Below are 26967 nucleotides of genomic sequence, written 5' to 3'. Positions count from 1 at the left end.
CCACCCTTCAATTCTTTTAACTATCTGAACTCATCTTAAACGTAGCCTAGTGAGAAAAGGTACAGAAATGTCCTATCCAATTCTTTCATTTGCTGTATTCTAGCAATCAGGTATATCATTTATATGGACATCTTTGACAAACTAATGTAACCTTAGTTCATTTTACATTATTGGTATAGCCCTTCTTAACATAGCTATTTGTGCACTTTTTCCTTGTGTCAAACTCTACTTTTTATCGTTTGTTTAGTTTACTCGAGTGTCCTATCTTTGTAATATTTGAATGCTAATCTTGCTTATTTTTTTCAACCCATTCTGTAACCCGCCATTCTTAGAAATATGAACATTAGAATCTTGTCCTGAATACATTGGTCAGAAGGTTCTCTCTCTGTGTGTGTATTCCTTACTATCATTTTGTAATTATTAGCTTATTAAAAGTATTGTGGAAAATAAACACCATGCTTGCCACTCACTCTGAGAACAATCTGAGATGTGAAGTGTGTGTGTGATGCTACGTTTTCTGACATTTCTAGACCGGATATTCCTTATTGACCCAGGAGCTCCAAAATATCTCCTTTATGATACATTTATGAAGTTCTGGCATCCCATCCTTTTCAATGAGGATATCCCCTATACGTACAAAGGGCTTCATGTGCTCAGGGCTGCTTTTTCATTCCAGGGAGGAAGGAGAAGCAAGAAATCCAGATAAGGACTGCAGCACATTTGAGATCAAGGTGCAGGTGAAAGGCCAACAGAGTATAATTATCACGGTATATTACTTTTGATGGAAAAGATTAAGGATGTTTGGTGGATGTAACTTTCAGACTAGGAAAATAGTACACCTCATTCTGTGACATGATAAAGAGAACAGGCCATCATGGTTCAGAATTCGCATGCCAAATAAGCACCAAAGATTTTGAGGATGCCTTATCATAATACTGCTTCTCTAGTGCTTTGGCTGGATGAAATCTCTTTCTTGACTATAAAGCAGTGTGAACAATGTCACATTAATCTTTTCCTGTGAAACACATTCAACTTTTAATACGTTTAATGCACAGCATAAAATCCAAATATAAACACCTCTTTTTAACTCTTTGCAAAGTCTTTTTTTTTTTTTTTTACAAACTAGGACATTAGATGGATAGGATCCTTGTGCCTGATATAGATTCTTCATTAAGGCTTAGCTTTACCAGCCCCAAAAGCATCATGGGTTTTTTCATCCTTCTGCAAATCATCTACCGTAGCTGAACCGGACTTTCCTTGTTGGGACAAAACCAAAAGCTCTAATCCCGTCTTCAGTGCTAAGGTACAAGGAAGATGAGAGAAGTTATCCCTTCCCTAGTTCTCATATACCTAGGAGAAACCATGGATAAATCTTTTAAACACTCTGGGTGCCATCAGACTTGGAACATGCAGAGAGGACCCTTCATGCATAAAGCTGTGCACATCAACAGCACTGTTCACACCTGTTCACAGGTTCAGTGAGTGAAACTCCATTTCATCTGTGCTACAGAACGTGCATTCATTTCCACCACTTTTTTTTTAACATGCCTGTCTTCACCTCTAGTTTATTTCAAGTTGCTGAAATAATTTCATACGATCTAGCAAATGCAAAAAATATCAATGCGATACAGGTTTGCTGCAATATATAAGCACGGGAGGAAAAAAAATATCCACTGATGTTTAAAATGGAAAGGATTTGAGCTTTTCCATTCATTCATTATTTTTGGCACAGTTGAGTGTTTACATTTGGTAGTCTGAAATAAATACATTAATATTATTTATTCTAACCGTATCTATAGCTATATATAAATTCACCTTCCAGTAAACAAGTACTAGAGATTTTTTTAAAATATTTTTTTTTGCTTATAATGATTTTGTAATTTACTTTCTCTTCATTTATTTAACTTTTTTTTTTCACTGACTGCAACATGCTCAGGTTGACTTTCCAGTCAATTTCACCCAAATTCCAACAGGAATTGGTTTATAAATTGGTTCCAACTGGAACTGGTCATTTGGAATTTCCATAACAGGAAATTATCATATGTGCGCTTCAACAGGTAGTCTACATTTACAAATCAATGTGTCTAATTATATCTAATGGAGAGAAAAGATAACAATTTGAAATGAAACATTACATGGGAAAGAAAACACATCTAAGTGTCTGAGCAAACTCATTTCTTTCTAAATGGAAAGGGCATTATCTATCTCAGCGTTTCTCTACCTCGACAACTTTAAGATGAGTAGATTCGCCTCCTGGAATTCTTTCCTTAAATTCTTAAATTTGCTGAGGTTGAGAAATGTTGATCTATCCTCTTTTGCCCTTCTAGAGCACGAAATGACAGCAGCCTGTAAGCATCAAGATGCTTTGTTTGGCCTAGCTATGTTACAACAGCAGGTGGCCAACCAATGAGTACCATTTGCCCCCAGGTTCGTCAATTCAAAGCCTCTGTCGGGAATCATGGCTATATCCTCCAGGAGACCCTCGGTTTCTTTGAGGTTTGTATGAGTCTTGATACGAATCAGAGTACTCTTCTTCCACCAGAGGGTAGTGATCTCGGCTGTGTTGGGAACTGGAAGACAAGCGGTTCCTGCTCTTCCGAGCCCTTTCGTTGTGGTAGTTTTCATCTGAGGTCATTAGACTTCGTCGTTCGATTGGAGAATTCTCGGTAGAATGGTTGCTATGCCTCAGACGTTGGCTCTATAAATAGCAAAGCAGGTTAAACATTAAAAAAGGTGGGGGGAGGCTGGATGCCACAAGTTGTGTCACTCTTCTGAATCTGTTTGCAAGTTTGTCCCGAAATCGTTGATTTAACATATAATTGGCTGCTGTTTAATATATTTAGGCTCACCATCTGCTTTCAAAAGCTGAGGTAAAGAAAACAGCAGAATGTGGTGCCTTGGTTTAATTTAAAATACTTGGCCATGAAACAGAAAAATCAGATCTCAGGTTTACTGCCTGGTGAAAATTTAAAAGCCATCTTTTAAAACTTGAAAATAGGGCCCACCCTGAACAAGATCTTAAAATAGGCTTCTGTTGAAGTTCTAAATTCATCTGCTTTTCATTCCATGCTTTATAGAAGATCTGAAATATTCCACTGCTCAGCTCCTGCTATGTATTACTTAACTTACCTTCACCTACAATTTTTTTGCTCTATCTATACTGGATGAATTCATATTTACATTTCTTAGTAATGGATTATGAAGTAACTTCCTTATCTCCAAGTTATTCAAGTCAAGGGTATAATCCTTGAGTGGGGGCTAATTCTGTAATATATCACTGCTATTTTCTTTCTGCTTGCTGACAATTCTAGAATTAAGTAAGCAACACAGATAGGCAAAGCAATTTTGTCTCTTACTAACATTTGGAGTAACTACAATGCTAGTACTAGCTCATAGATAAGCTGCGAACACTGTAGGCATGTTTAGTTTGATTTGCAAACTGGCCCAAAGGCTCTTATTAATTAGTGTACAAACTAAGAGTCACTACCCTGTATTGAGATATGTGTATGTGTATGTATGTATGTATATGTATATATAAAGGTAAAGGTAACACATATGTGCTAGTCATTCCTGACTCTATGGGGTGGTGCTTATCTCCGTTTCAAAGCCGAAGAGTCAGCGCTGTCGGAAGACGTCTCCGTGGTCATGTGGTCAAACATGACTAAACACTGAAGACACACGGAACGCTGTTACCTTCCCACCAAGATGGTTCCTATTTTTCTACTTGCATTTTTACATGCTTTCGAACTGCTAGGTTGGCAGAGAAGCTGGGACAAGTAACGGGAGCTCACTCGTTACGCGGCACTAGGGATTTGAACCGCTGAACTACCGACCTTTTGATCAATAAGCTCTGCGTCTTAGCCACTGAGCCACTGCGCCCCTATAGATGGTTGATCAGCATCTCTGCAAGTAGTTGCAAGCTTTAAAAAAAACCCTATGTGTCAATGCCTTCATAAGATGGTATGAACAGCCTTTATAAACCACACAGGATCTAAAATTTATTCCTTGGGAAAACAGATAACAGTGGATGGAACTGGGGGTATGTGGGAATTGTGCTAAAGCCATCTAAGAGAATTTGATTTGTCCATTCATTTGCCCTTGCTTAGGAGCAAAGTTCAAGAGAAGGGTCTGGCCAACACAAACAATATGGAAATGAAAGTTTCACAGTTAAAAACAAGCATGTTTCCACAGAACTCAAACTGTTGCTCGCACAGTCAACCAATCACTAAGCAGAAACAATGCTATGTGTAGAACCTGGCCCTAAAATATTACACACAAATTCAAAAGTTAAATGCCTTCTTCTGCATCCATGCGGTGACAGAAAGAAACAGAGCACTTAGATAGTGAACGAGTATATTAAAAGCCATCAATTGACTAGCAGATTGAGTTTGTGGGATTTGCTTAATCCTCCAACTGACATACAGACTATGGGAAGTGTAACACGTAGTAAAAAGCCACACACATTGTGCTGAGTTGTTTAGCGACACTGGCCTCCGTGCATTCTCTGTGCACTTACAAACATAGACAACTTGAACTGATAAGACATTTTCCCCCCAACTTAGTAAAACACGTACTTCTGATTAAGGACTATTTACATGCCACGTTTGAAGTGTCAAAGGCCCGCCGTTTTTGAGCTATCCCTGTGGAAAAAATGTTCAGAATCTTTTTATAATTGGAATAATATTTATTAATCATTTTTTTTTAAAATCAGAACAGATGAACCAATTTTTTCTGAACTGTTACCTCGAGAAGAAATGAGGCAAACTACACTAGAGGCAGGGCATTAGCATCATATTAATACACAATTTTTGTGAGTTGATCAACCTGGAGAAAATAATGAAACTAATCTATTTGCAACAATTGGTGGCACCATAACATATCTGACATGCTTATCTTTTCAAGAAATTTTTGTGCAGCAGGTTTTTTCCACGATAAAAAGGGAGGATCTGGTTATGTTCCATCATCCCCTTTGATTTACATACAACAATGTTAATGTTAATGTTACTCATATTCTATTTGTATCCAAACAAAACTTGCCAGAATTAAAAAGAAACCAAAGTAGCTACAATTTATTTTTCTTGACTAATAAGATCAGTTAATCCAATGCATATATCTGTGCATTACCTGTTGGCTGTGGCATTATAATAACATAGAAGGAGTTGTAGAATGATCACTAAATATTTATATCACTTGTTGACTCCCCTTTTCAAGGGACGCATCCAGTCAAGATTCATTATGTATTGAGACACTAAATAGTGTTACAATCGTTGCATACAGATCTGGAAATGTTTTCCCCCAAAATCCAGTGGAGCCAGTATCATACAAAAGGAATTTACAGACCTGCCACATCTGATTGTATTTTGCTACTACTTGCTAGTGAATTTACTAAGTGAAGTTCACTGTCAGGTATATTTTCACTCTTACTAATTGTATTCCAATGCAACAAACCCACAGAATGCATTCAAAAGCACTGTGAGGCTCATATGAATTACAAATTACAGGAAAATTCCCATATTTTTTTCAATTATCAAGCGCTTTATACCAATCAATGGAAGTAACCTAATCTTTAATGGAAAATGGGGCAGAGTCACTTAGTTCAGTTGGGCACCTATAGAAATTAAACAAACAAACCGCAAGTTTAAATCTCTAGGCACGCTGGTTTCCGAATACAGGTGTCTTCTTATGAGCCATTGGGCTCCGATACAGGATACGTAAGTGCATACCACCAATGACAAACTCATGAGATTCATACCTGTAATCCAGAGATCGCAGTAGGGTAAGGGGATAGTGCAGTGGAGCCAAGGTTTCTTCCAAGCAAAGGTGTCATAGGTGTGCTACTGGTAGTGTGTGTAGCACGCCAGTAGGCCTCAAGGTACTCTGCCAAGTGTTCACAAGCATCTTCAAGTTGATTTTCATCCAGAATAACATCAAACATTTCCTGTTCAGAACATAAGCATTACATTATGTTATTATCAAACGCAGACTATGAATGGTGATTTTAAAAACAAACTCTTGATCTCAAATACACTATATTGCCGAAAGGATTCGCTCACCAGCCTTTACTCGCATATGAACTTACTGTAAGTGACATCCCATTCCTAATCCATGGGGTCCAATATGGCGTCGGTCCACCCTTTGCAGCTGTAACAGCTTCAACTCTTCTGGGAAGGCTGTCCTCAAGGTTCAGGAGTGTGTTTATGGGAATTTTTGACCATTCTTCCAGAAGCGCATTTGTGAGGTCACACACTGATGTTGGATGAGTTTACGTGGCCTACCACTTCGTGGCTGAGTTGCTGTCGTTCCCAAACACTTCCACATTCTTATAATACAGTTGACAGTTGACTATGGAATATTTAGGAGCGAGGAAATTTCACGACTGGATTTGTTGCATAGGTGGCATCCTATCATAGTTCCACGCTGGAATTCACTGAGCTCCTGAGAGCGACCCATTCTTTCACAAATGTTTGTACAAACAGTCTGCATACCTAGGTACTTGATTTTATACACCCATGGCCATGGAAGTGATGGAACACCTGATTCTGATTATTTGGATGGGTGAGCAAATACTTTTGGCAATATAGTGTATGAGACTTATGCAGCAAGATGGTTAAACTTAATTCATAACCAAATCCAAACCTAACCCTACACTTCCCACTGCAACCTCACAATGGTAGTCTTCACTTAATGACTGCTCATTCAGTGACTGTTTAAAGTTACATTATTGCTGGAAAAAGAAATTTACAACCGGATCTTGAACTTGTGGCCATCACAATATTTCTCCCGTCATATGATCGGGGTTCAAGCACTTAGCAACCAATGAACATTTGTAATAATCACAGCATCCTGCAGTCATGTTATTGCCCTTTGTAACCTTCACAAACAAAGTAAATGGGAAAGCTAGTGGGAATTCACAAGTTGTAGTCATGTGATGTCACACCTAAGGACAGCATGCGATTTGATTAATGACCACAGCTTGAACAGATGTCATAAATTGGTCATGGCCATGTTCTGCTCACAGCAGGGCTATTTCAAACCTATTCTATGGAATAATTTTCCCATTTCTTTTGGATTAAACTCCTATGCCACATTCTTTATGCTTTTATTCACCTGGAATCTTATAGTTTAATACAGCTTTCTTCCTCTGGTGTTCTCCATATCTGTGCGGGCTGCAATTCCTAGAATTCCTGACCCAAATCTTTCACTAACAGCAAACTATGAAAGCTTGTAGTCTCCAAACATGCGGAGATTACCAAATTATGGAAGACTGCCATAACTTTATCCTTGATATACTGTCACATTTCTCAGATAGAAGTCTTCCATGCGCACTTGAGTGAGAATTTGCACAGCCAAATTAATAGTTCATCTTCCAGTAACAACTAGCTCTCTGAAAGAAAATGTTTGTAATGGAAACAAATTTTGTAATAGTTGTTTCAGAATAACAGCTGATACCTTTTACACCGTGCAAGATAAAAGAATGAGGACATTTAGAGTACAGTATAACAAAAATGTTGTTTTTAAAAACTCTTTCTTTACACAGCTCCTACACCAGGACATTCTGTATAATAAATGCTGATGCTTACAGCATTTGCATAATAAGAGCTGATCTTAGCATCAGCATATACTGCCACTATGAAAAATTCATAAGGATTTGGAGCTGATAAAGGATTCTTAATTATTAATATTCTACTTCAGAATCTAGGTTTACAATACAATGTAAATTAATTTGCTGTATGTTAAACTTGCTGTATGTTAAAACATTTTCTCTGTTCATAAACATACCCAAACTTGCTAGATATACAGAAAGAAATTTGGTGTATAATGTACTGTAGATAGATGGATTCAAAACCAATATTCTCAATGGGTATGGTATATGTAAAGGGAACTATGTGTCAATAAATAGCTACAGATGACTTACGATGACTTACGATCACAATTGTGTCTAGAACATCCATCACTAAGGAATAAGGTCTTTAAATAAGTTGCCCCCAATTTTACGACTCTTGCCAAAGTCATTTTGCAAATGAAGTCTGCTTGTTAAACAAATCCAGTTTCCCCCACTGAATTTGCTTGTTGGAAGCCCCCTGGAAAGATTGCAAATGGAGATCACATGACCCCAGGATGCTGCAACTGTTGTAAAGTATTGTTGTCACATGATCTTGGTTTTTTATACCTTTTTGTACCCTTTACCTTGAGTGCGAGGACCGGTTGGTCCAGTATTTGTTTAGTGGTATTGTAACTTTGAACAATCGTTAAATGAACAATATGTTACTGTTTTAATATGGAAGGGTGAAATCAGTGAACAAGTAGTATCAACTGGGGAAATCAATGTTAGCAGATAAGTCTCTTTAAAACTCTCAAAAAGCTGGTTGTTGGTTTCAGCAGTTGCCAAAGATTTTACATATGAATCACTGAGGCAATGTAAGCCTTCAATCCTGTCGTAAATAAAACTACAAAGAAGACAAAATGTGGATGCTCACGGTTTCCATGGACACTTTGTCACTCACACATCTCCCTTTTTTTTCAAAATACATGTTAAATGTATGTCTTATTAGTGTTATGTTATTATTTATTAAATGTTTATGCCACTCATCTCCCCTACAAAGCAACTCTGGGTGGTTTATGAGTTATAAAACATAAAACTACACAGCTTAAAGTTTATTAAAAAACTGTGCAGGTAGTCCTTGACTTACAAGAGTTTGCTTGGTGACCACAATTACAACAGCACTGAAAAAAGTGACTTACGACCATTGTCACACTTATGACCATTGCAGTATCCCCCACAGTCAAATAATTTATATTCACATGCCTGGCAACTGATCATGGCCTGGCCGTATCCCGGGGTCATGTGATCACCTTTTCAAACTTCCGGACAAGCAGTCAATGGGGAAGCAGGTTTCTTTCTCTTTCTCTCTTTCTCATCTCTCTCTCTCCCCCTCCCTGCCCCCTCCCTCCCTGTAATTCAGATATTTTCATTATATTCAAATAGTTTCATGTATGTTCGCCAAATCACACAATTTAAGAAGAAACAAGTTAATGCTTTCTGTCTTCCGTTTGCTTCCTAATAATACTGTTTGAACACCAGGCACTCAGCTTGCCTTGTCTTGCCTTTCATTACAAGAAATGCAGAAATCATGGAAAATTACTTAGTAAGGAAAATGTAATACACTGGACCGCACAGAGAGCTTTCATTTTCCTAGTGCACATTTCTCTGGTGTTGTGGGTGGAAAGGAAGTGGGGATGTTAAAGAAAAGACAGTAAATGCAGTTGCTACTATAATCCTACACATCACAGTAGGCCCTGGCCATGATTCTCTGGCTGTAGATGGAAAGAGGAGAGCTTCTTTGCCAAGGACTCATGACCTAACGTATTTTTTAACACATTTGGGATTTGATCAGCTGTCCGTTACAACCTCTCTTCTCCTGAAATAAATTATTGGAAAATAAAGCACTTCATTCATGCAAAGGATTCTGCTATCTCTATTTTTATTATTTATAGAATTTTTTAAAAATGCAGTCCTGAACTTACTGGCGGACACTGTGCAAGCTTATCAGCTGCAACCAGCTGGACATTTAAATGTTTGCTCTGTGACTTTCCTCTTGACTTGATCAGTCGCTGTAAAACCTGAAAAGACAATGCAAAGTAACAGTGAGGTTGTTTCATGGCTGTCAAACTTGTTTTTTTTAATGACATGATACTTCACATTTTATGCTTCACCTAGTAAACTCGAAAGTTTGTTGTACCTCTATATAAGTTTGTCCTCCTTTGGTAGAATTCTCAGTATTATTGCTGGATTTGTGTACTAAAGGATCAAATTAAGTCTGGATAAATCCTGCGCCAAGGGATTGGATCCTCTTCAAACATGGTGTCTACAAAAATCACTGCCTGAACTCTTATCTAGCCCTGGACAAGTATTTATTAGCATTTAATTTAAGACCATTTAATTTAAGTGCTTTGCAAAATACCAAAATAAAATAATTTTATCCATATGATCTAACCTCTACACTTGAATGTGATCAAAGGAAAGGCAGAGAAGAATAATATGGTATCAACAGGATGATTTCAGGCATGTTTCACCAAAGGAAAAGAGTTGGCATTGAAAGTTGAAGGAGAACAAATACTGTATTTTTCAGAGTATAAGACACACTTTTTTCCTCCTAAAAGAGGCTGAAAATTTGGATGCGTCATACTCTGAATGTAGCCCCAGCCTCCCGCCGGCCCATACCCTTCAACCTCTGTGAATCCTCTTCCTGGCTGCAGAGATTGCCACCAACAATGGCTTGGGTTTTTGGGCTCCGCGTGTTGCGTTTTCAGCCTCCAAATGCTCGATGTGCGGTACCCAAAATGGTACCCGGAACAGCTGCTGCCTTCTCTTACCACTTCCCTGCTTTGCCTGCTTTAGTCACTGGAGCTCCCTCTGACAATCAGAAGCACAGCCCCCACCATCCCCAACCTCAAAACCAGAGAGCGAACTAATGTGCTGAAGCTGACCAGGCTAAGGACTTGCCAGATGAATACCTGGCAGGCAAATTTGGTAATTGAATGAGTAAGTAAAGTACACTGCCTTAAGAGCAGAAGATAAGACAGTGGAAAATAAGGTCTTCTTTGGAAAATAAATAATATAATGTGATAGCATTCTCCACCACAGATTAGAATATTTCCTGAATATCATTTATGGTAATTTCTAATCAAAAGTATATTTTCTCCACTTTTATTAAGTCAGTATAAATCAGTCAGGTTCCAAGTACCTCTCAAATTTCTATTTTTAGAGGTATGTCACTTGTATGCTTTCATGATTTGGTTTGAATGTTGTTCAAGTGCTACTAATTCCTTTTCATTCTCTCTCTAGAACCTAATAATTCCTTGTGGATTTTCTTTTCTCTATACGCTCATGATCCTGATCATGTGATCAGAATTCAGATGCTTGGCAACTGGTTCAAAGGTATGGCCTTTGCTGTATCCCGGGGTCATGTGATCACCTTTTGCAACCTTCTGACAAGCAAAGTCAATGGGAAAGCCAAATTCGCTTAACAACTAAGCTACTCACTTATTAACTGCAGTGATACACATAACAGCTGTTGCAAGAAAAGTCGTAAAATGGGCCAAAACTCACTTAACAAATGTCTCACTTAGCAACAGAAATTTTGGGCTCAATTGTGGTTGTAAGTCAAGGACTACCTGTACTGTTCACTTGATATAACTTCCAATTTAATACATGGCGAAACATAATACATTTTACAAATGTTCAGCTGTTCTGAGGTAGTTTCTACTGTGGAGTGGAATTATATCTAAGTACAACTCAAAGCTACATTATTTCAATCATGGGCTAGAGATAAGATGCAGGTAACATGTCATACACAAAGCAAAGAAAACTATTTCCACGAGGACATGTATGAATGGAGAAAGGCTAAGAGACAAAGAGGCCTACCTTTGGAGATGACACTTTAACATGGACAATAATTGGAGCTAACGATGTCTTAATAAGTTGTGCAGGGTGGTTAATTGTATCTGCATCTAAAACAACCAATTGCAAGGATCGTGCCAGTTCAAAAATTCGTTCAATCTCACTTTGTACTTCCGCTAAAAAATGAAAAAGACGCAGAAAACATGAGTAACATATTTTGGAACAAATCACAGTACTTAAGTACAACTTTGAACTTCATATACAGTATTTCCACTGTGAAGAAGATCCATCTACTATAGAGATGTGCCTTCTAATCATTGTGTATGTAACATTAATCATGCAAAACTGAACTAAGAAAGAAAACAAATAATAAACTACCATTATAGGATGGATGGTAAAAAAAGAGAAGGTTTTAGCATCTACATGCTTTATTCAGTACCAAAACATGACGTCTCCCAATAGTTTCACGTGGGGAGAGGGGCAACATGGATACCGGAGGACCAGGATCTCCATTGCTCCTCTCCCATTATCCCCAATTAAAATTGCTTGCTTAGGGAAGAGCAGAACTACTATAATAATGTGCTCTCAATCCCCAACCCTCATAGTGACACAAAAGAATACCATGATTGATGACACTAAAGCCCACTAGGAGATCTAGTAGACCAAAGCCAATTGCTCTCTCCCCACTAGGTCATCCACAAGAGTCGTTAATGTGGTTTCCATCCCATGTTCAGGACTAAAACTGTTGCCCAACAATATAAGTAATCTGATTTTTCCAGAATCCTTGGTAATGTTGATCTACCATCTTCCTCCCAAAGGGAAAGTCAAGGACAGGACAGTATTTGCTCAAAATTGTTGCATCCAAGGCAACCCTTTTGAGAACTTGAAAGAGTTAAGGGCAGTATCTTCTACTCCAGTAATGAAGCACTGAGCACTGCCTTGACCCAGCTCCTTGTTTCCTCTCTTGGCAAGGATCAGAGCATGGCAATTCCATGTTTTTGTAACAGAAGATAATACTTCTCCCCTCCTCCACAAAATTTGGGGCTGGGGTGGGGGGGAGGAAATAGCCATCACCATGTAAAACTATCACAATCTATTTCTGGGGAGAAAACTTACCTAAACTGGACCTGGTATTTGACCGTTCAATTATTGCCCTTTTGCTTGGATTATTTAAAACAGATCTCTTGGCAAGAGAAATGTCAGCTGTCACTCTAGTGATTGATATCCTACCAAAAAACAGGACAGAACAAAATGATTTAAATGCAAGTTGTGAAAAATGATAAATTGCCTTTTACAACACAACATTCTAAAAGAAGCACTATATTGTACAATCAGGGAGGCAAACAATTCTGCTGAAAAGCAAAGCTATTTCATTTACCAAAAACATTTTTAAAAAAGCCAGCAGAATACTACTAATGGATCATCATATTGATGCTAGCAAAACACGTACCATTATCGTTCACTGTTTCTGTGTACAATGCGTTCCTTCAATTTAATTTCAAAATACAATATGGATATTTACTTTATTAAAACTATTGTAGTAAGGGACTTCCTGGTGGGGGAAATAAGAAATGGTGTGCCTACAAACTGTGGAGACAATGCTGAGGTGAAGATTAGTGATTATTTATCTATTTACTAAGTCTGCATTACGATTACTATTAATCTTCTCATCGTTCCCATCACCCATCTCCTCCCACTTATGACTATAACTTTGTTGCTTGTATCCTTATGATTTATATTGTTTCCTAGTATGATTTGATTGCTTACTTGACTATCATGAAGTGTTTTACCTTCTGATTTGTGACGAATGTATCTTTTCTTTTATGTACACTGAGAGCATATAACTGGTGTACTAACAGCAGAGTTGCTTGTACTCTATGTGGAATTCTTAACTGTCATTTGTCGCCAGATCTCACTGCTTTAGCAGAGTAAGGAAGATACTCAGAGATGATTCACACCCTGGTCAGTGTCTCTTTGCACTTCTACCATCAGGCAGAAGACATCAAAGTATAGCCAGCCGAACAAACAGGTTTAAAGATAGTTTCTATCCTTGGGCTGTAAGACTTTTAAATACAACCACAATCACTCCATGCACACGCTAGTTTTTTTTTCCTTTTTCTTTCTTTTTTCATTTCTGTTATAATTTTGCACCAGTGAGGTTAAAACCAATTTCGTTGTATTTAAGTACAATGAAAATAAAGATTATACTTACTTATATTTATAGTTATACTTATATGCACCAAAGACAAATTCCTTGTATGTCCAATCACACTTGGCCAATAAAGAATTCTATTCTATTCTATACCTGAAGCAGTGGAGTTTCTCTTATCCAGAGTTTCTCTGGATAAGGAGAAGCCAAGAGATTGCCCATGTGCATTCTGGAAGGCAGCTTCTTGTGAGAACTTTGCAGGGCTCCTCATAAGTATGATCACTGAGAGCCAAGGAAGAAACATCAGGCTCACAACCTCAGCAGAGCCTATTTAAAGATGTTGGGGTTCCCTTATATCCCCACTTTCTAAAACACATTTGAAATATAACCTTTTAAAAAGGTTCCACCACAAAACCGTGCTCGACTAAACTGTGTCGCTGACGTCATCAACAGGGCGACAACAGCGCGGAGATAGAAGCACACTGTAAACCCTAAACCTAAAATTAACCCCTAAACCTAAACCTACCCCCCCTAAACCTAATCCTAAACCTAACCCTAAACCTAACCCTAACCTTTAACCTAACCCTAAACCTAACCCTTAACCTAACCCTAACCTTAACCTAACCCTAAACCTAACCCTAACCCTAACCCTAACCCTTAACCTAACCCTAAACCTAACCCTAAACCTAACCCTACCCTAACCCTTACCTTAAGTTGAATCGGCTTGCTTTCAAAGCGCTATTTAAAGCGCCCTTCTTTCTCCGCGCTGGCTGTTGTCGCCCTGTTGATGACATCAGCGACGCGGTTTAATCGGGCGCGGATTAGTCGAGCGGGGTTTTGACAGGTCACATTTAAAAACAATACAGAGATCTTCTTATCAGAAAATCATAAGGACCTGGTGAGGGTTCCTTTCACCAAGATTAAAGATTAAAACTAAATCAAGACAAATGAGGATTTAAAATAATAAAAGAAAAAGGCTGCCTAAAAATGTAAAGTTGTTGCTAGTTGCGAAGCTGTGTCCGACCCATCGGACCCCATGGACAATGTGCCTCCAGGCCTTCCTGTCCTCTATCATCTTCTGGAGTCCATTTAAGCTCACGCCTACTGCTTTGGTGACTCCATCCAGCCACCTCATTCTCTGTTGTTCCATTCTTCTTTTGCCCTCAATCTTCCCCAGCATGAGGCTCTTCTCCCGCGAGTCCTTCCTTCTCATTAGGTGGCTAAAGTATTTGAGATTCATCTTCAGGATCTGGCCTTCTAAAGAGCAGTCAGGGTTGATCTCCTCTAGGACTCACCGGTTTGATCGCCTTGCCTTTATTTAAATTTAAAGTGGGAAGGTTTAAAATGAACTAAGGGGGCAGTTCAGTTTGGAATTACTTATTTTAAAAAGTACTGTTGAAATAATTAAATAAATTATGCATAGTTCCATGGGGAAAAGGATTGTTTAGATTTGCCAAAGAAGTCAATTCATTAGTTTTGTTAAGCAAAGAAATAAGATGAAAGATTATCTGACTATAAACTGCAGAGTGCTAAATGGGTCCAAAGAGTTGAGGATATAGGGAAAAGGGGGAGGGGGGGAATAAATCTAAAAAGTACATGGAGGAAAAATGTGTAAACAAAGAAAAAATGAATTAAAAAATTGAAGACTCTATACTGAAGGTGAATGGGGAGGTTGAACAAATATGAATAAAAAAATGAAAATAAGTCAGAAGCATTAAATCAAGACATTAGAATTTTTTTTGACAATGTGATACTGTTTGATTCAAATGTGAAACAATTCTGTTTGTGACTGACAGCAATTACAGGACAATCTGGTGAAGATATCAAAGAGAAGGTTGATGAGAAGGTTAAAAAAATTCAATAAGGAAGAAGTAGTAGAATTGATACAAGAAATGAAAAGTCAGGAAATGCACCAAGAAATAACAAGACTTGTCAAGAAGAAGTCAAGAGACCAAATCCTACATCATCTCAATATTAAGCACAGGATTATTAATGGCAGAATACTGCAGAAGAGAAAAGAATATAAAGTTGACCTGTTTGATCAGGGATAAGATCGTAAGTATCTTTATAAGTACTGGAAACCCTTTATGAACTTTTGGCTGAGTATGGATAGAAATGAACTGATGATTTGCCACATGAAAAGAACTGGACATGGGAAGAAATGAATTGTGTATGCAAGTTTAAATGAGAGGAAGTATTAAGTTTGTATGAAACTGCTACAAAGATCAAAAGTTGTCTTTAATTTTTTTAATTTTGTGCATTTTTTCCTTCCTTTTTTTGAATTTCACTTTCAGTACATCCTCATATTTTTGTTTTATTTATTTAAAAATCTTGAATAAAAATTATATAAAATTATTGTATAAAAAACCATTTGTAATATTTAGGATTGAGAAATAAATCCATGTGCATTTTTATTCCACAGATTTATTCTATAAGGCTGCAACTACCTCACCAGCAAAGAACTTGATGGCAACCTTGATTGTTTTATATCTTCTCTTCTCACAAAAGAGGAGGGTGTAAACGCTTTGTCTCCCCATTGTAATGCTAGTTAGGGTTAGGGTTACATATTAGTAGATTAATATGGTAACTGGCAACCCTGACAGTTATCATATTAATCCACTACAAACAACAATTAGTAACAGAATTATTCAACAATATCTATATTCATTACTGTACATTTTTTATCCCAACACATCACATTTATTATATTTATTGGAGTACCCCAAGGATCTGTTTAGGCCCAGTACTCTTTAACATCTTCATCAATGATTTAGATGAGGGAATAAATGGGGAACTCATCAAATTTGCAGATGACACCACGCTGGCAGGAATAGCCAACACTCCAGAAGATAGGCTAAGATACAGAAAGATCTTGACAAACTTGAACATTGAGCACTATCTAATAAAATGAAATCAATGGTGAAAAGAGTAAGGTTCTACATTTAGGCAACAAAAACGAAATGCACAGGCACAGTATAGGTGGTACCTTGCTCAACATTAGTAACTGTGAAAGGGATCTTGGAGTCCTAGTGGACAACCATTTAAATATGAGCCAGCAGTGTGCAGCAGCTGCCAAAAAAGCCAACACAGTTCTAGGCTGCATAAACAGAGGGATAGAATCAAGATCACGTGAAGTGTTAGTATCACTTTATAATGCCTTGGTAAGGCCACACTTGGAATACTGCATTCAGTTTTGGTCACCACGATGTAGAAAAGATGTGGCGACTCTAGAAAGAGTGCGGAGAAGAGCAACAAAGATAATTAGGGGACTGGAGACTAAAACATATGAAGAACGGTTGCAGGAACTGGGTATGTCTAGTTTAATAGAAAGAAGGACTAGGGGGGACATGATAGCAGTGTTCCAATATCTCAGAGGTTGCGACAAAGAAGAGGGAGTCAAACTATTCTCCAAGGCACCTGAGGGTAGAACAAGAAGCAATGAGTGGAAACTAATCAAGGAGAGAAGCAACTTAGAACTGAGGAGAAATTTCTTGACAGTTAGAACAGTTAATCAGTGGAACAGCTTGCCTCCAGAAGTTGTGAATGCCCCAACACTGGAAGTCTTTAAGAAGATGTTGGATAGCCCTTTGTCTGAAATGGTATAGGGTTTCCTGCCTAGGCAGGGGGTTGGACTAGAAGACCTCCAAGGTTCCTTTCAACTCTGCTATTATCTTCCAAATGTTGGCATGGTGATCGATGGATGGATGGATGATAGATAGATGCATAGCATATCATTCATATATCTATTATATATCTTTCTAGATGTTATAAATCAGTGCTATCCTGCCTTCCTAAGAAGGGAATTGATATTCACTTCAAAATGGAGAGATTTTATTTGAAGATGAAAGAAATAGTCCAATAAAATGTACATTTAGGCATATGCTCAATTTGGCAAAACACTCTTCTTTCAAGCAGAAAGGGTGAAAAAGTCTGGCCTAAGAGAAATCGAACAGACAAGGCTGATCTTTATGGGTTATGGTGCTCCTCAGTTTTTTTCACGTGTGGTACAAAATACAGTCTGCAGAAGATTTATTCATAGCAACCCTTGACTTGCCATTGACAGTTACCATGGTTTCCTATAGGAAAACAATGATGCCCAGTTTTCATATTTAAATACTGCACCAAACGACATCTGTCAGCAGCAATGATGAAATGCTTGCTCTGTACTTAATATAAAAATTTCCTTCTCATAACCAGGCAACAAGCTTTAGGTAAGTAAGATAATTCAGAGCTCCAGGAGAGGGCAAAGTGAAAGTATTAATGAGTACCATCACCTAAACTAACATTCAGTGATATGATGCATTTAAATGCAAAAACATCCAATGGAGCTCCTATCTAACTAGGATCACCTTAAAGGGCTTGCTCACAACCTCTTAGTTGTAGGCATAAACAGAGTTTCAATACTATAATGTATATAAAATATTCATATTTCTATTTTCTTCGCTGGTTGAGAAGCAATTGAAAATACTCTATGCAATTTATTTAGCCATGTAATTTATACAACAGCACTCCATCAATATGTCATTTTATCTTTAAAAAGGTAAAAGCAGTTTGAGTCACATGGAAAATTTGGTGCTTAAGCAACTGTGCTGAACCAAACTTAAAATAACCACTTTATTTTTAAATGGAGGTATGAGACCAGGGGTGGGTTTCAACCGGTTCGTGGCGATCCCTGCGAACCGGTGGTCGGCGAACCCGGAAGTAAGTAACTTCCGGGAACGGCGAAGGGCGCACCCGCCCGCCCACACTCCTTACCCGGTTTGACGAGTTCTGCGCTTCCACGCATGCGCAGGACGCATACAGCGCCTGCGCGATCCTCCAGGAGCAGCTGGAGCATCGCACAGACGCTAGTACGCATGCGTGCGCCACGCATGTGCACGCGCTACACGCGTGCACGAGACCGCCGCCAGCCTTGTTCCAACCAAACCAGTTGGAACGGGGCGAGAAACCCACCCCTTTATGAGACCTATTATAAAATGCAGTTCAGCAGTAGTTTAAGGCCGAAAATCTGCCCACCTCTTACTTAGCTGATGTGTGAACCAGGCCAAAACCTCATCTGCTTTTTAAAATTGGGAAACTTGTTTATTACATATTTTCCTGAATTTTGAAAAGGGCATTTAACAGAGTTACATGGATAACATATCTCCTTTCTGATGTATCTGCATCTGCTTTTTATAAGGCAACTACCAATTAAATGGGATTGGGGAAATTGACACATTCCTTTTCCTTTTAGCCAGGCAAATTAAAATGACAAATGCCCATGTTTTGGTCACTTAAAAAAAATGAAATAATGCTTATGTAAGAAGCATTAACACAATAAATAACAATACTGTTTGTATAATAATCAGGTAAAGATGATAATTTGAGGATCCAGCTTTGGAGATATCCAGGATGGGTTTCTTTTGTTTTTGTTTTTGCTTTTTATAGGTAGTCCTTGATTTACAGCAGCTCATTTAGTGACCGTTTGACGTTACAATGGCACTGAAAAAGTGACTTATGACAGTTTGCAACATCCCGATGATCACATGACAAAAACCAAATGCTTGGCAACTGATTCATATTTATGCCACCTGGGGTCATGTGATCACCTTTTGTGACCATCTGACAAGCAAAGTCAATGGGGAAGCTGAATTCATTTAACAACTGTATTACTAAGTTAACAACTGCAGTGACTCACTTAACAACTGTGGCAAGTTAAGTCATAAAATGGGGCAACATTCATTTAACTGCCATCTCACTTAACAACTTAAACTTTGAGCTCAATTTTTGTCATAATCAAGGACTACCTGTACTGTTAATTGTAGTCCTTTCCTGTATCCAGGCCAAGAGTGCAATTGTATTTTCCAAGCAGTAGCTCCTATTAAATGAAACACAGTCCACATTATCCAAAGCTGGCAAATTCCTGTAAGTTCCCATCTTTAGTTTATCTACTGCTGTACAGCTTGGTCCAGGAATGTAATTGTAAGCCTTAACCTGCCACCCTGAGGCTTCAAAGCTGCTCTTGGATAAATGATATATGAATGTATTTGGCTCTGTTTTTCTCTCCTCCATGTTCTTTAGTTGGTACTCCTCAACTGCATATGATGTGTGTGCTTATGATATATATTAGGGATCCCTAACCTCCAGACTGTCACCCACTATCAGGTCTTAAGCCTTTTTGAACCAGGCTGCAGAAGTGGTAGGCAAGCATGCATATGTGTGCATCCCCGCTTCTGCGAGCAATGGGCTAGCACATGTGCTTCATTTGTGAGAGCAGCAGGCACAATTGCTTGTCGCTCATGCAAATGGAACTGTGTGCATGCTTGAATGCCCCTCACTTGGAACCATTCCCCTCTCACCCTCCCCCTCCATTGGTCCGCAAAGCCAGAAAGGTTGGGGAACTCTGAGAGTGTATGTACGCACACACAAAAAGAATATCTGTACTAATGTAATTCCAAAGTGTTTCTCATCTACATCAAAAAAACCCACTATGTCCTTCTAAAGTGGCATGAGTCAAAAGTAAATACTCCGTCACATAATGTTCTGGGATGGCAATAAATTGTTTCATGCTAGCTCTTGCATATTCACTGCTTGAGTAGCCTAAAATGGAAAAATCTACCAGCAACTACCAGCTGCTTTGAGAATTTTTAATTTTTACTCAGCAGAATACCAGCGGATGCCAACAACAGAACCTGTGAAGCTAACATTTGGTACCACAAATCACCTTCAGAGTTAGAACAGTTGGAAACTTGCATATTCACTTTAAACCTAACTGCCTGAGAGATAACACCTGCGCTTCCAATTGGTCTACCTTTCCATCTTTCTTCCCTCGTTATTAGGAAAATACACTGCAGTATTTGAACAATGTGAAGAAAAGGCATTATATGCCCCTATTAAGTCTTGATAAGGGTCTTGGCAGTAGCATGAGGCTGTGTGTGTGCACATGCACATATTATTAGTGAACGAATTCAGAGAAACTGAGGAATGCAAGGTAAGTTCTAAAAAAAGAAAGGAATTGCTTACATAAAGAAGAAAAAACTCACAGAGAAAAGCCCCAAGTTTCCCCCCAAAATGAAGATGTTATTGGCCCAGCATACTTTATATTTCAGTTACACAGTATGCTAATGTAGAGAAACATAATGATGTGTAAAATGGCCAGTATAATCTTTATGAGGCTTTAGGGTTTGCCCTATCATTTCTACTATCCTTTGCATCTTTGTCCCTTCAGCTTCCCAACTTGGAATTAAATAGTTCCAAAAATTAGGCATGGTGGCCTGGACTGGTCTTGGTCACAATCTCACTGAATAATCTGGTCGATTTGTATTTTAGTCTAACAGGCAAAAAACAAAACAAGGGAGATAAATAGTACAGCCAATGTACTGGGTGGAGCGGAGAAAAATAGTAATAGACGTATTCTTATAATCCTTTTCCTGATATATTTACTATAGACTCATAGAGCACTTTTCCATATTGATTTCAATTACCATCTCAGTAATCCTTGCAACAGTCTTGAAAAATATTTCAGTATTATTATTGCTTCTGTATCAGAGAAAGATATCAGAGAATCATTCCATGAGGTAAAGGCCAAGATGAAACTTCAAGAAAATAGGTAAAATACAGTTGTTGTTGTTGTTGTTGTTGTTGTTGTTGTTGTTTTTGGCTAAGTGTATATTTCTGAAATGTATATCTTGAAAGGATTTTTTTAAAACAAAAATGGAATTAAATCTCTCCATAAACTCAAACTTAATTTGTGTCGTTTCAGATTAAGAAAATGTCACAGAAAAAATTAAGCAGGTAAATTGAGAGGATCAACTGAAAAAGCAGTTTCAAAATTAAGAATGCTGTCACTGGATTTATGGGTGCTATTAAAATATCATTGAGATAGACAGAAGATGGATGGGAGCAAACATGATGCAAGAAGATGTCTTAAAATTCTGAATTCTAGTACGAGAGCTTGTATCATGTTTTTTAGATTTAGTGGTTTAGATTTAGGGCTTTGGGACACAAATCACTAGATGCAACTTGGCTATGATGTATGCAAATAAGACACCACTCACTGCAGAGCTAGTCCTTTGAAATTTACTTTGGATGCAATATAAGAAAGTTGTATTTCCAGAGATTATAAATTTTCATATTCATAATAAGAATGTAGTGACTTTTTATCAGCAATAAATTGGGAGCACTCACATTTTCGATTCTGGGCGAACCAGTTGTTACAGTATGTGACACCCCCTCTGCTCCTAAGATCTTACTAATTGCTGTTAGTTGCCATATTTTTTAAAATGTATCATGGTGCTGGTATAAAACAGCTTCTTAACTTGAAATATGTATGTATAGGAGCATGCATATGCATGAACATGTCTAATGTGCATAGGCATCTGCAACAAACCAAGATTAAGTCAAAAAGGGTATAATGCAAGAAATGATGCCATGACATGGCTCCATCCTTAAGTATTTGCAACCTGATGCCTGATGTTTGTATCATAAACTCATGGTGCATGTTTAATCACTGCTCACATTTGATCAATCATATAATTATAATTTAAGCATGTACCGTATTTTTCGGAGTATGTCGGACCTTCCCCCCCCCCCAAAAAAGTGGGTGAAAAATCTGGGTGCATCTTATACACTGAATACAGCATTTTTGGCCTCCCAAAACCCCGCCACATTCACAAAAATGGATGTGCGTAGCCTTTAGGAGGCCTGCAAAGTGCTCATGGGGGCTGGGGAAGGCAAAAATGAGGGAAAAAATGGGCTGTTTTTTCCTTGTCCTCCTCCCCCCAGCCTCCAGGAACATTCTACAAGCCTTCTAAAGGCTATGCGTGGCCTTTGGGGGGCAAAAAATGGGCCCATTTTCATGTAAATAGGCCACTTTTTGCTCGTTTCTATCCGTCCCGTCTCCCCAGTTCCCAGGAGCACTTTGCAGGCCTCTCAAACTCTCTGCATGCTCCATTTTTCACAAAAAATGAGGCGCGCAGAGGGTTTGGAAGGTCTGCAGAGTGCAAAAACTTTTTTAAAAAAATTTAGCTCTTCAAAATCTTGGTGCGTCTTATACTCCAACAAATACGATAAGTATTGTAAGTATATAAGTATAATTTGATTGCTTATTATTAACCTATGACTATCACTAAGTGTTGTATCTTATGATTCCTGATGAATGTATTCTATTTTATTTTTTCTTTATGTACACTGAGAGCATATGCACCAAAGACAAATTCTTTTTGCGTTCCAATCACACTTGGCCAATAAATAATTCAATTCAATTCATTATTCTATTCTATTCTGTGTAGATTGAAAGATTTTCTCATGGACACCATTGTCTTTTTCTGATTTTTTAGTCTCGGCTATAGCCCTGTGGTTTGGGTGGACTTCTCCTATCCCAATATTAATGAAGCCCAGTGCTGCTTAGCTTCAAAACCCAGACTTGTGCACCAAAGACCCCTTCACCCAAAGACCGCTTCAGCTATTCAAATCTAATGTGAGATACAGTATATCTTTCCTTCCAGGAGGCAATGTTTTCCTGTTCCTGTTCCATCCAACTCAATAGTAAGGATTACCTAAGGAGCTGGAACAGTGAGCAATCTAAAAATGAATGCTTAGAGGAGAGAAAAGCTTGAGAAATCCTAAAGCTACAATCGAAGAAGTTATTAAGACTGGATCTGAAATTATAAACGTGCAAATAACTTCCTTAGGACAAGGAACAAGCAAGATTTAGGTTCAGATTAAAAGAACTAGGCAATCAGTCACAGATTCATCAGAGAGACTAAGTTCCGTGAAATAACTAGGCTAATGAGAGCGAATATTTTTGTCAACAACAACAACAAAAAAAAACCCAATCCTGGACAATTTTATAGGGCTCGCATAAGTGAAAGAACCACCAGTATGATTAAGCATGATTAAGCCAAAGAAATTAAAAATTTCAAACTCCAACTACTTCCATTTTTACTTTCTTATTCCCAGAAATGTTTGTTCTACCTTTTAAATAATTCCCTAGGTATTTGAGTCAATGTCATCTCAGTCCTTGATAATGAATAGGTAGCAACATTTGTTTGAGCCAGATTTTCTTTTTTTTTTAGAGGAAGCAACAGCGTTTTATCTAACTTTACTGAACAGAAAGCTCAAAACTCAAGTTTTAAAACATTCATTTCAGCCAAAACATTTTGTTAACATTCAATACATATTTTTGCAAGTTGAATCCATACAGACAGAAATAAGTACACTGAGTTTAGTTCTACAAGGGTAACTAGGCATAAGATGGCAGATGTCCTTATTAACTTGAATAATCACATTTTATTTGTTTTGGGTATTTATACTGCGTGCTAAAATATCTAATCAGTTAGTCCTATTAAGGATGGATGGATGGATGGATATAGGTAGGTAGGTAGGTAGGTAGGTAGGTAGGTAGGTAGGTAGATAGACAGACAGACAGACAGACAGACAGACAGACAGACAGACAGACAGACAGACAGACAGTATAATGATTACAGAAAGAAATAGTATTAAAATACTTAAGTAAATAAAATAAACAAATGGACATGCTTTCATGCATGTAGCTTCTATACATAATGGCTGTGGCAGCCGAAATCACTTACAGAGTATAATCAGTGGTGGGATTCAGCCAGTTCGCACCACTTCGGGAGAACCAGTTGTTAAGTTTCTGAGCAGTTTGGTGGTGAACTGGTTGTTGCAATAAATCATTAGAGCAGAGAACCGGTTGTTAATCTGAATCCCACCACTGAGTATAATGATACCATTGACTGAGACATCCGTCTAGAAGCCTTCTAGGGGAATCATGAATACAAAAGGGGGGCAGGAAAACATTACTGCTCACCTCCCATCAAACCTGTGCTTCAGGAAGTCAAACAGGGCTTTCTGCATCATGTCTGTCACCTTGCAGAGATAAAAAAAATGAAAGTAATAAGATCAACAACAGAGAAAAAGAAGTCCCAAGTAAAAGAAGAAAGTGGAAAAGTTAAGGCATCGCAGATTCTCAAAGTCTATACGCGGATTGCGGTGCCTTAGCGAGTTAGCTCTCCTTTGACACACATTTTCTACATAGACTAGAAATAACTAAACATTCTGCAACAGATCCAGGAAGTTTTCTGACATGCCTCGGCACTTGCAAATGAGAACACAAATTGGTCTGCTTTTTATACACAACAACTCTCCGGGCTTTCCAGAATATGTTGGCAATCCTCAATTCCAGTTATGCCTGCCAGAAACTGTCAGAAATGATTCCTCTTTGCTGGCTCATGCTGCAGGTTGTTCCCTGACTGGGATCTAAACTACAGAATTGGAAGGGGAAAATAAAGCCAAATCTTACTTAACTAAATCCTTAAATGCACCCACACAGGGTAGAAGGGCAGGATAGAAATGAAATAAATCCGAAGTTTGTCTTGTTCCTTTTGCAGGATGCATTTTTCTGTTCTCCAAATCCCCAAGAAATTGAGAACTTTTTAATTTTTTGTACTGAAATATTTAGGCATTAAATCTGAATATGTGAAATCACCACCATGGCTGGATTTGCACACCCAACTGAACCATCACCAAACAAACCACGTGGTTTAGTCTTGTGTGCATCAATCCAGCTATTGTGTCTGGACTTAACCAGTCATATTAATTATGATTTAGCAAAACAGACCAACTTTAATCCATGTTTCATGATCCCAGTTTATATCCATAAACCAGGAATTGGTGTGTGTGTCTGTGTGTATGTATGTAAAATAATTTTGGGTAGGAGAAATATTCAGGTGTTCACATCACCACAGTAAGGTGAGATCAGAGCTAGAAGTGAACATAACCAAAATTTATTACTCCTCTTCTAACGTTCGCTTCTCTCTCCCTTTATCTCTCATCCCAATGAAAACATAAATGCACACAGTTTATTCAGAAGTAATCAAGGTGCATCAATCATGGAGGCAATCCATCAGACTTGTGTATGTGTGTGCATGTGTGTGTATGTAAATCATGGTTTAGCAGCAGATCCAAAACACACCAGTCTGCATGGAAGAAAGGAAAGAGAAATAGATAGCTGCCACAATGGATGGGCTCAATTACAAAACACTTCATCCAAAAGTGCATAGGTGTCTTCTGTGCCCCAAGTTCAGGAGTGAGAAAACTATGATCTTTTTAACCCCTTGTGGACTTCAACTCCCAGAATTCCTGAGCCAGCCATGCTCAGGAATTCTGGGAGTTGAAGTCCACAAGTCATAAAGAGGCCATAATTCCCCACCTCTGACCTGGAAGTTTTTCAATCACCATCCAAGTTCCTTTGTTTTTCCTGGGTAAATAGACACACTGTGAACAAAATATGGGGTTGTAGTCTCCCCACCATTTTTTTACACCTATCGGACCCACTGCAGTGTCACTGGAAACAAAATGATTATAAAGGCTAATATAGTTGGCTCTACAGCAAGTCAACTCCTTTTAAGTTTTTGTTTAAAATTAAAAATAACACTCCAGAAATGAAATGGTAGACTGAAGCAAGGGACCTGGGAGGCACCATGGGAAGATATCTTTCATGCACTTAAACAAACATTTTTAAATTCCAAGTGAGCAAAGCTTAAATCTTTCCTCTTACGTACCATCTGTTGTGCATATGTTTTGTTTCTGTTTTAAGACAAACAAAAAGTCGAGTGAAAGATTGATGTCCATTTTATTTGAGAAAGTATGTATCTTCCTTAACAGTTTTTTTTTAAAGGAGGGAATATGTTACAGCTCTGGGAATGCCATCTATTTCTCAAGACAGTTCCTTTTCTTTGCAAATCTTGGTTTATTCATTTCATGGATATCAGACTATGTTATCTGATTCAGATTTACCCAATAATAAATGGTTTTAAAGCGGCTTTGCCCAAACTGCAGAAGTGTGTACATCAAGTTTCACAGCCTGCTTGATAAATTAGCATTAAATTCAAATAAATTTGTATAGTTATCAGATGGGGGAAAACATAAGACAACCTAGTTGCTATAATCTGATTATATAACTCCGATCACACAAAGCGGTCAAATAATTTGATATAGTTTAAAAGAGTCTGGAATGTCAGTTGCTAACAGGCACACTTACTTCATAGCCTTTTAAAGAAGGCCAACTAGCACAACAGGTCTCATGGATGGGACAACATCATAAGGAGGCACATGTTCTGTCTGAAAAAATATGTTTAGTAAACACCACCTCTTGGCAAAGAGTACAGCAAGAAATTTTAGTGGGCATTAAGAGAGAGATTGTGTACTTACCACTTTTTGTTTTGTTTTGCTGAAAGATAAAAAAGAGAAGATGTTTTTGTTGAATTGCTTGCATAGCAGCCATACAAACATGCATTTGCAAAATAATTTGGTGGTGGGGAGACATTTAAGTTTAAACCCCTGTATATTTCTGCTGCTGCTTGAGAAATGATTCAGTCTCTGTCTTCAGCTACTCCTTCCTTCCACCGGAATGCAG

General features: G+C 38.1%; 1 protein-coding gene across 1 annotated transcript in view; it reads right to left on the bottom strand.

The window, feature by feature from the left end:
- Window positions 1-965: 965 nt before the first annotated feature.
- CACNB4 (calcium voltage-gated channel auxiliary subunit beta 4) overlaps window positions 966-26967 on the bottom strand; it is a 72087-nt gene continuing 46085 nt past the window's right edge. The window contains 9 exon segments of the mRNA XM_032235397.1: window positions 966-2698; window positions 5753-5938; window positions 9526-9621; window positions 11426-11577; window positions 12518-12627; window positions 24361-24419; window positions 26593-26615; window positions 26618-26672; window positions 26763-26781. Coding sequence (XP_032091288.1) covers window positions 2438-2698; window positions 5753-5938; window positions 9526-9621; window positions 11426-11577; window positions 12518-12627; window positions 24361-24419; window positions 26593-26615; window positions 26618-26672; window positions 26763-26781 — 961 coding nt within the window. The 3' untranslated portion in view covers window positions 966-2437.

The sequence above is a fragment of the Thamnophis elegans genome, chromosome 1, assembly GCF_009769535.1.
Source record: "Thamnophis elegans isolate rThaEle1 chromosome 1, rThaEle1.pri, whole genome shotgun sequence".
Classification (NCBI taxonomy): Eukaryota; Metazoa; Chordata; class Lepidosauria; order Squamata; family Colubridae; genus Thamnophis; species Thamnophis elegans.
The sequence above is the reverse complement of the archived record's forward strand: the minus strand, read 5'-3'. Positions and strand labels throughout refer to the sequence as shown.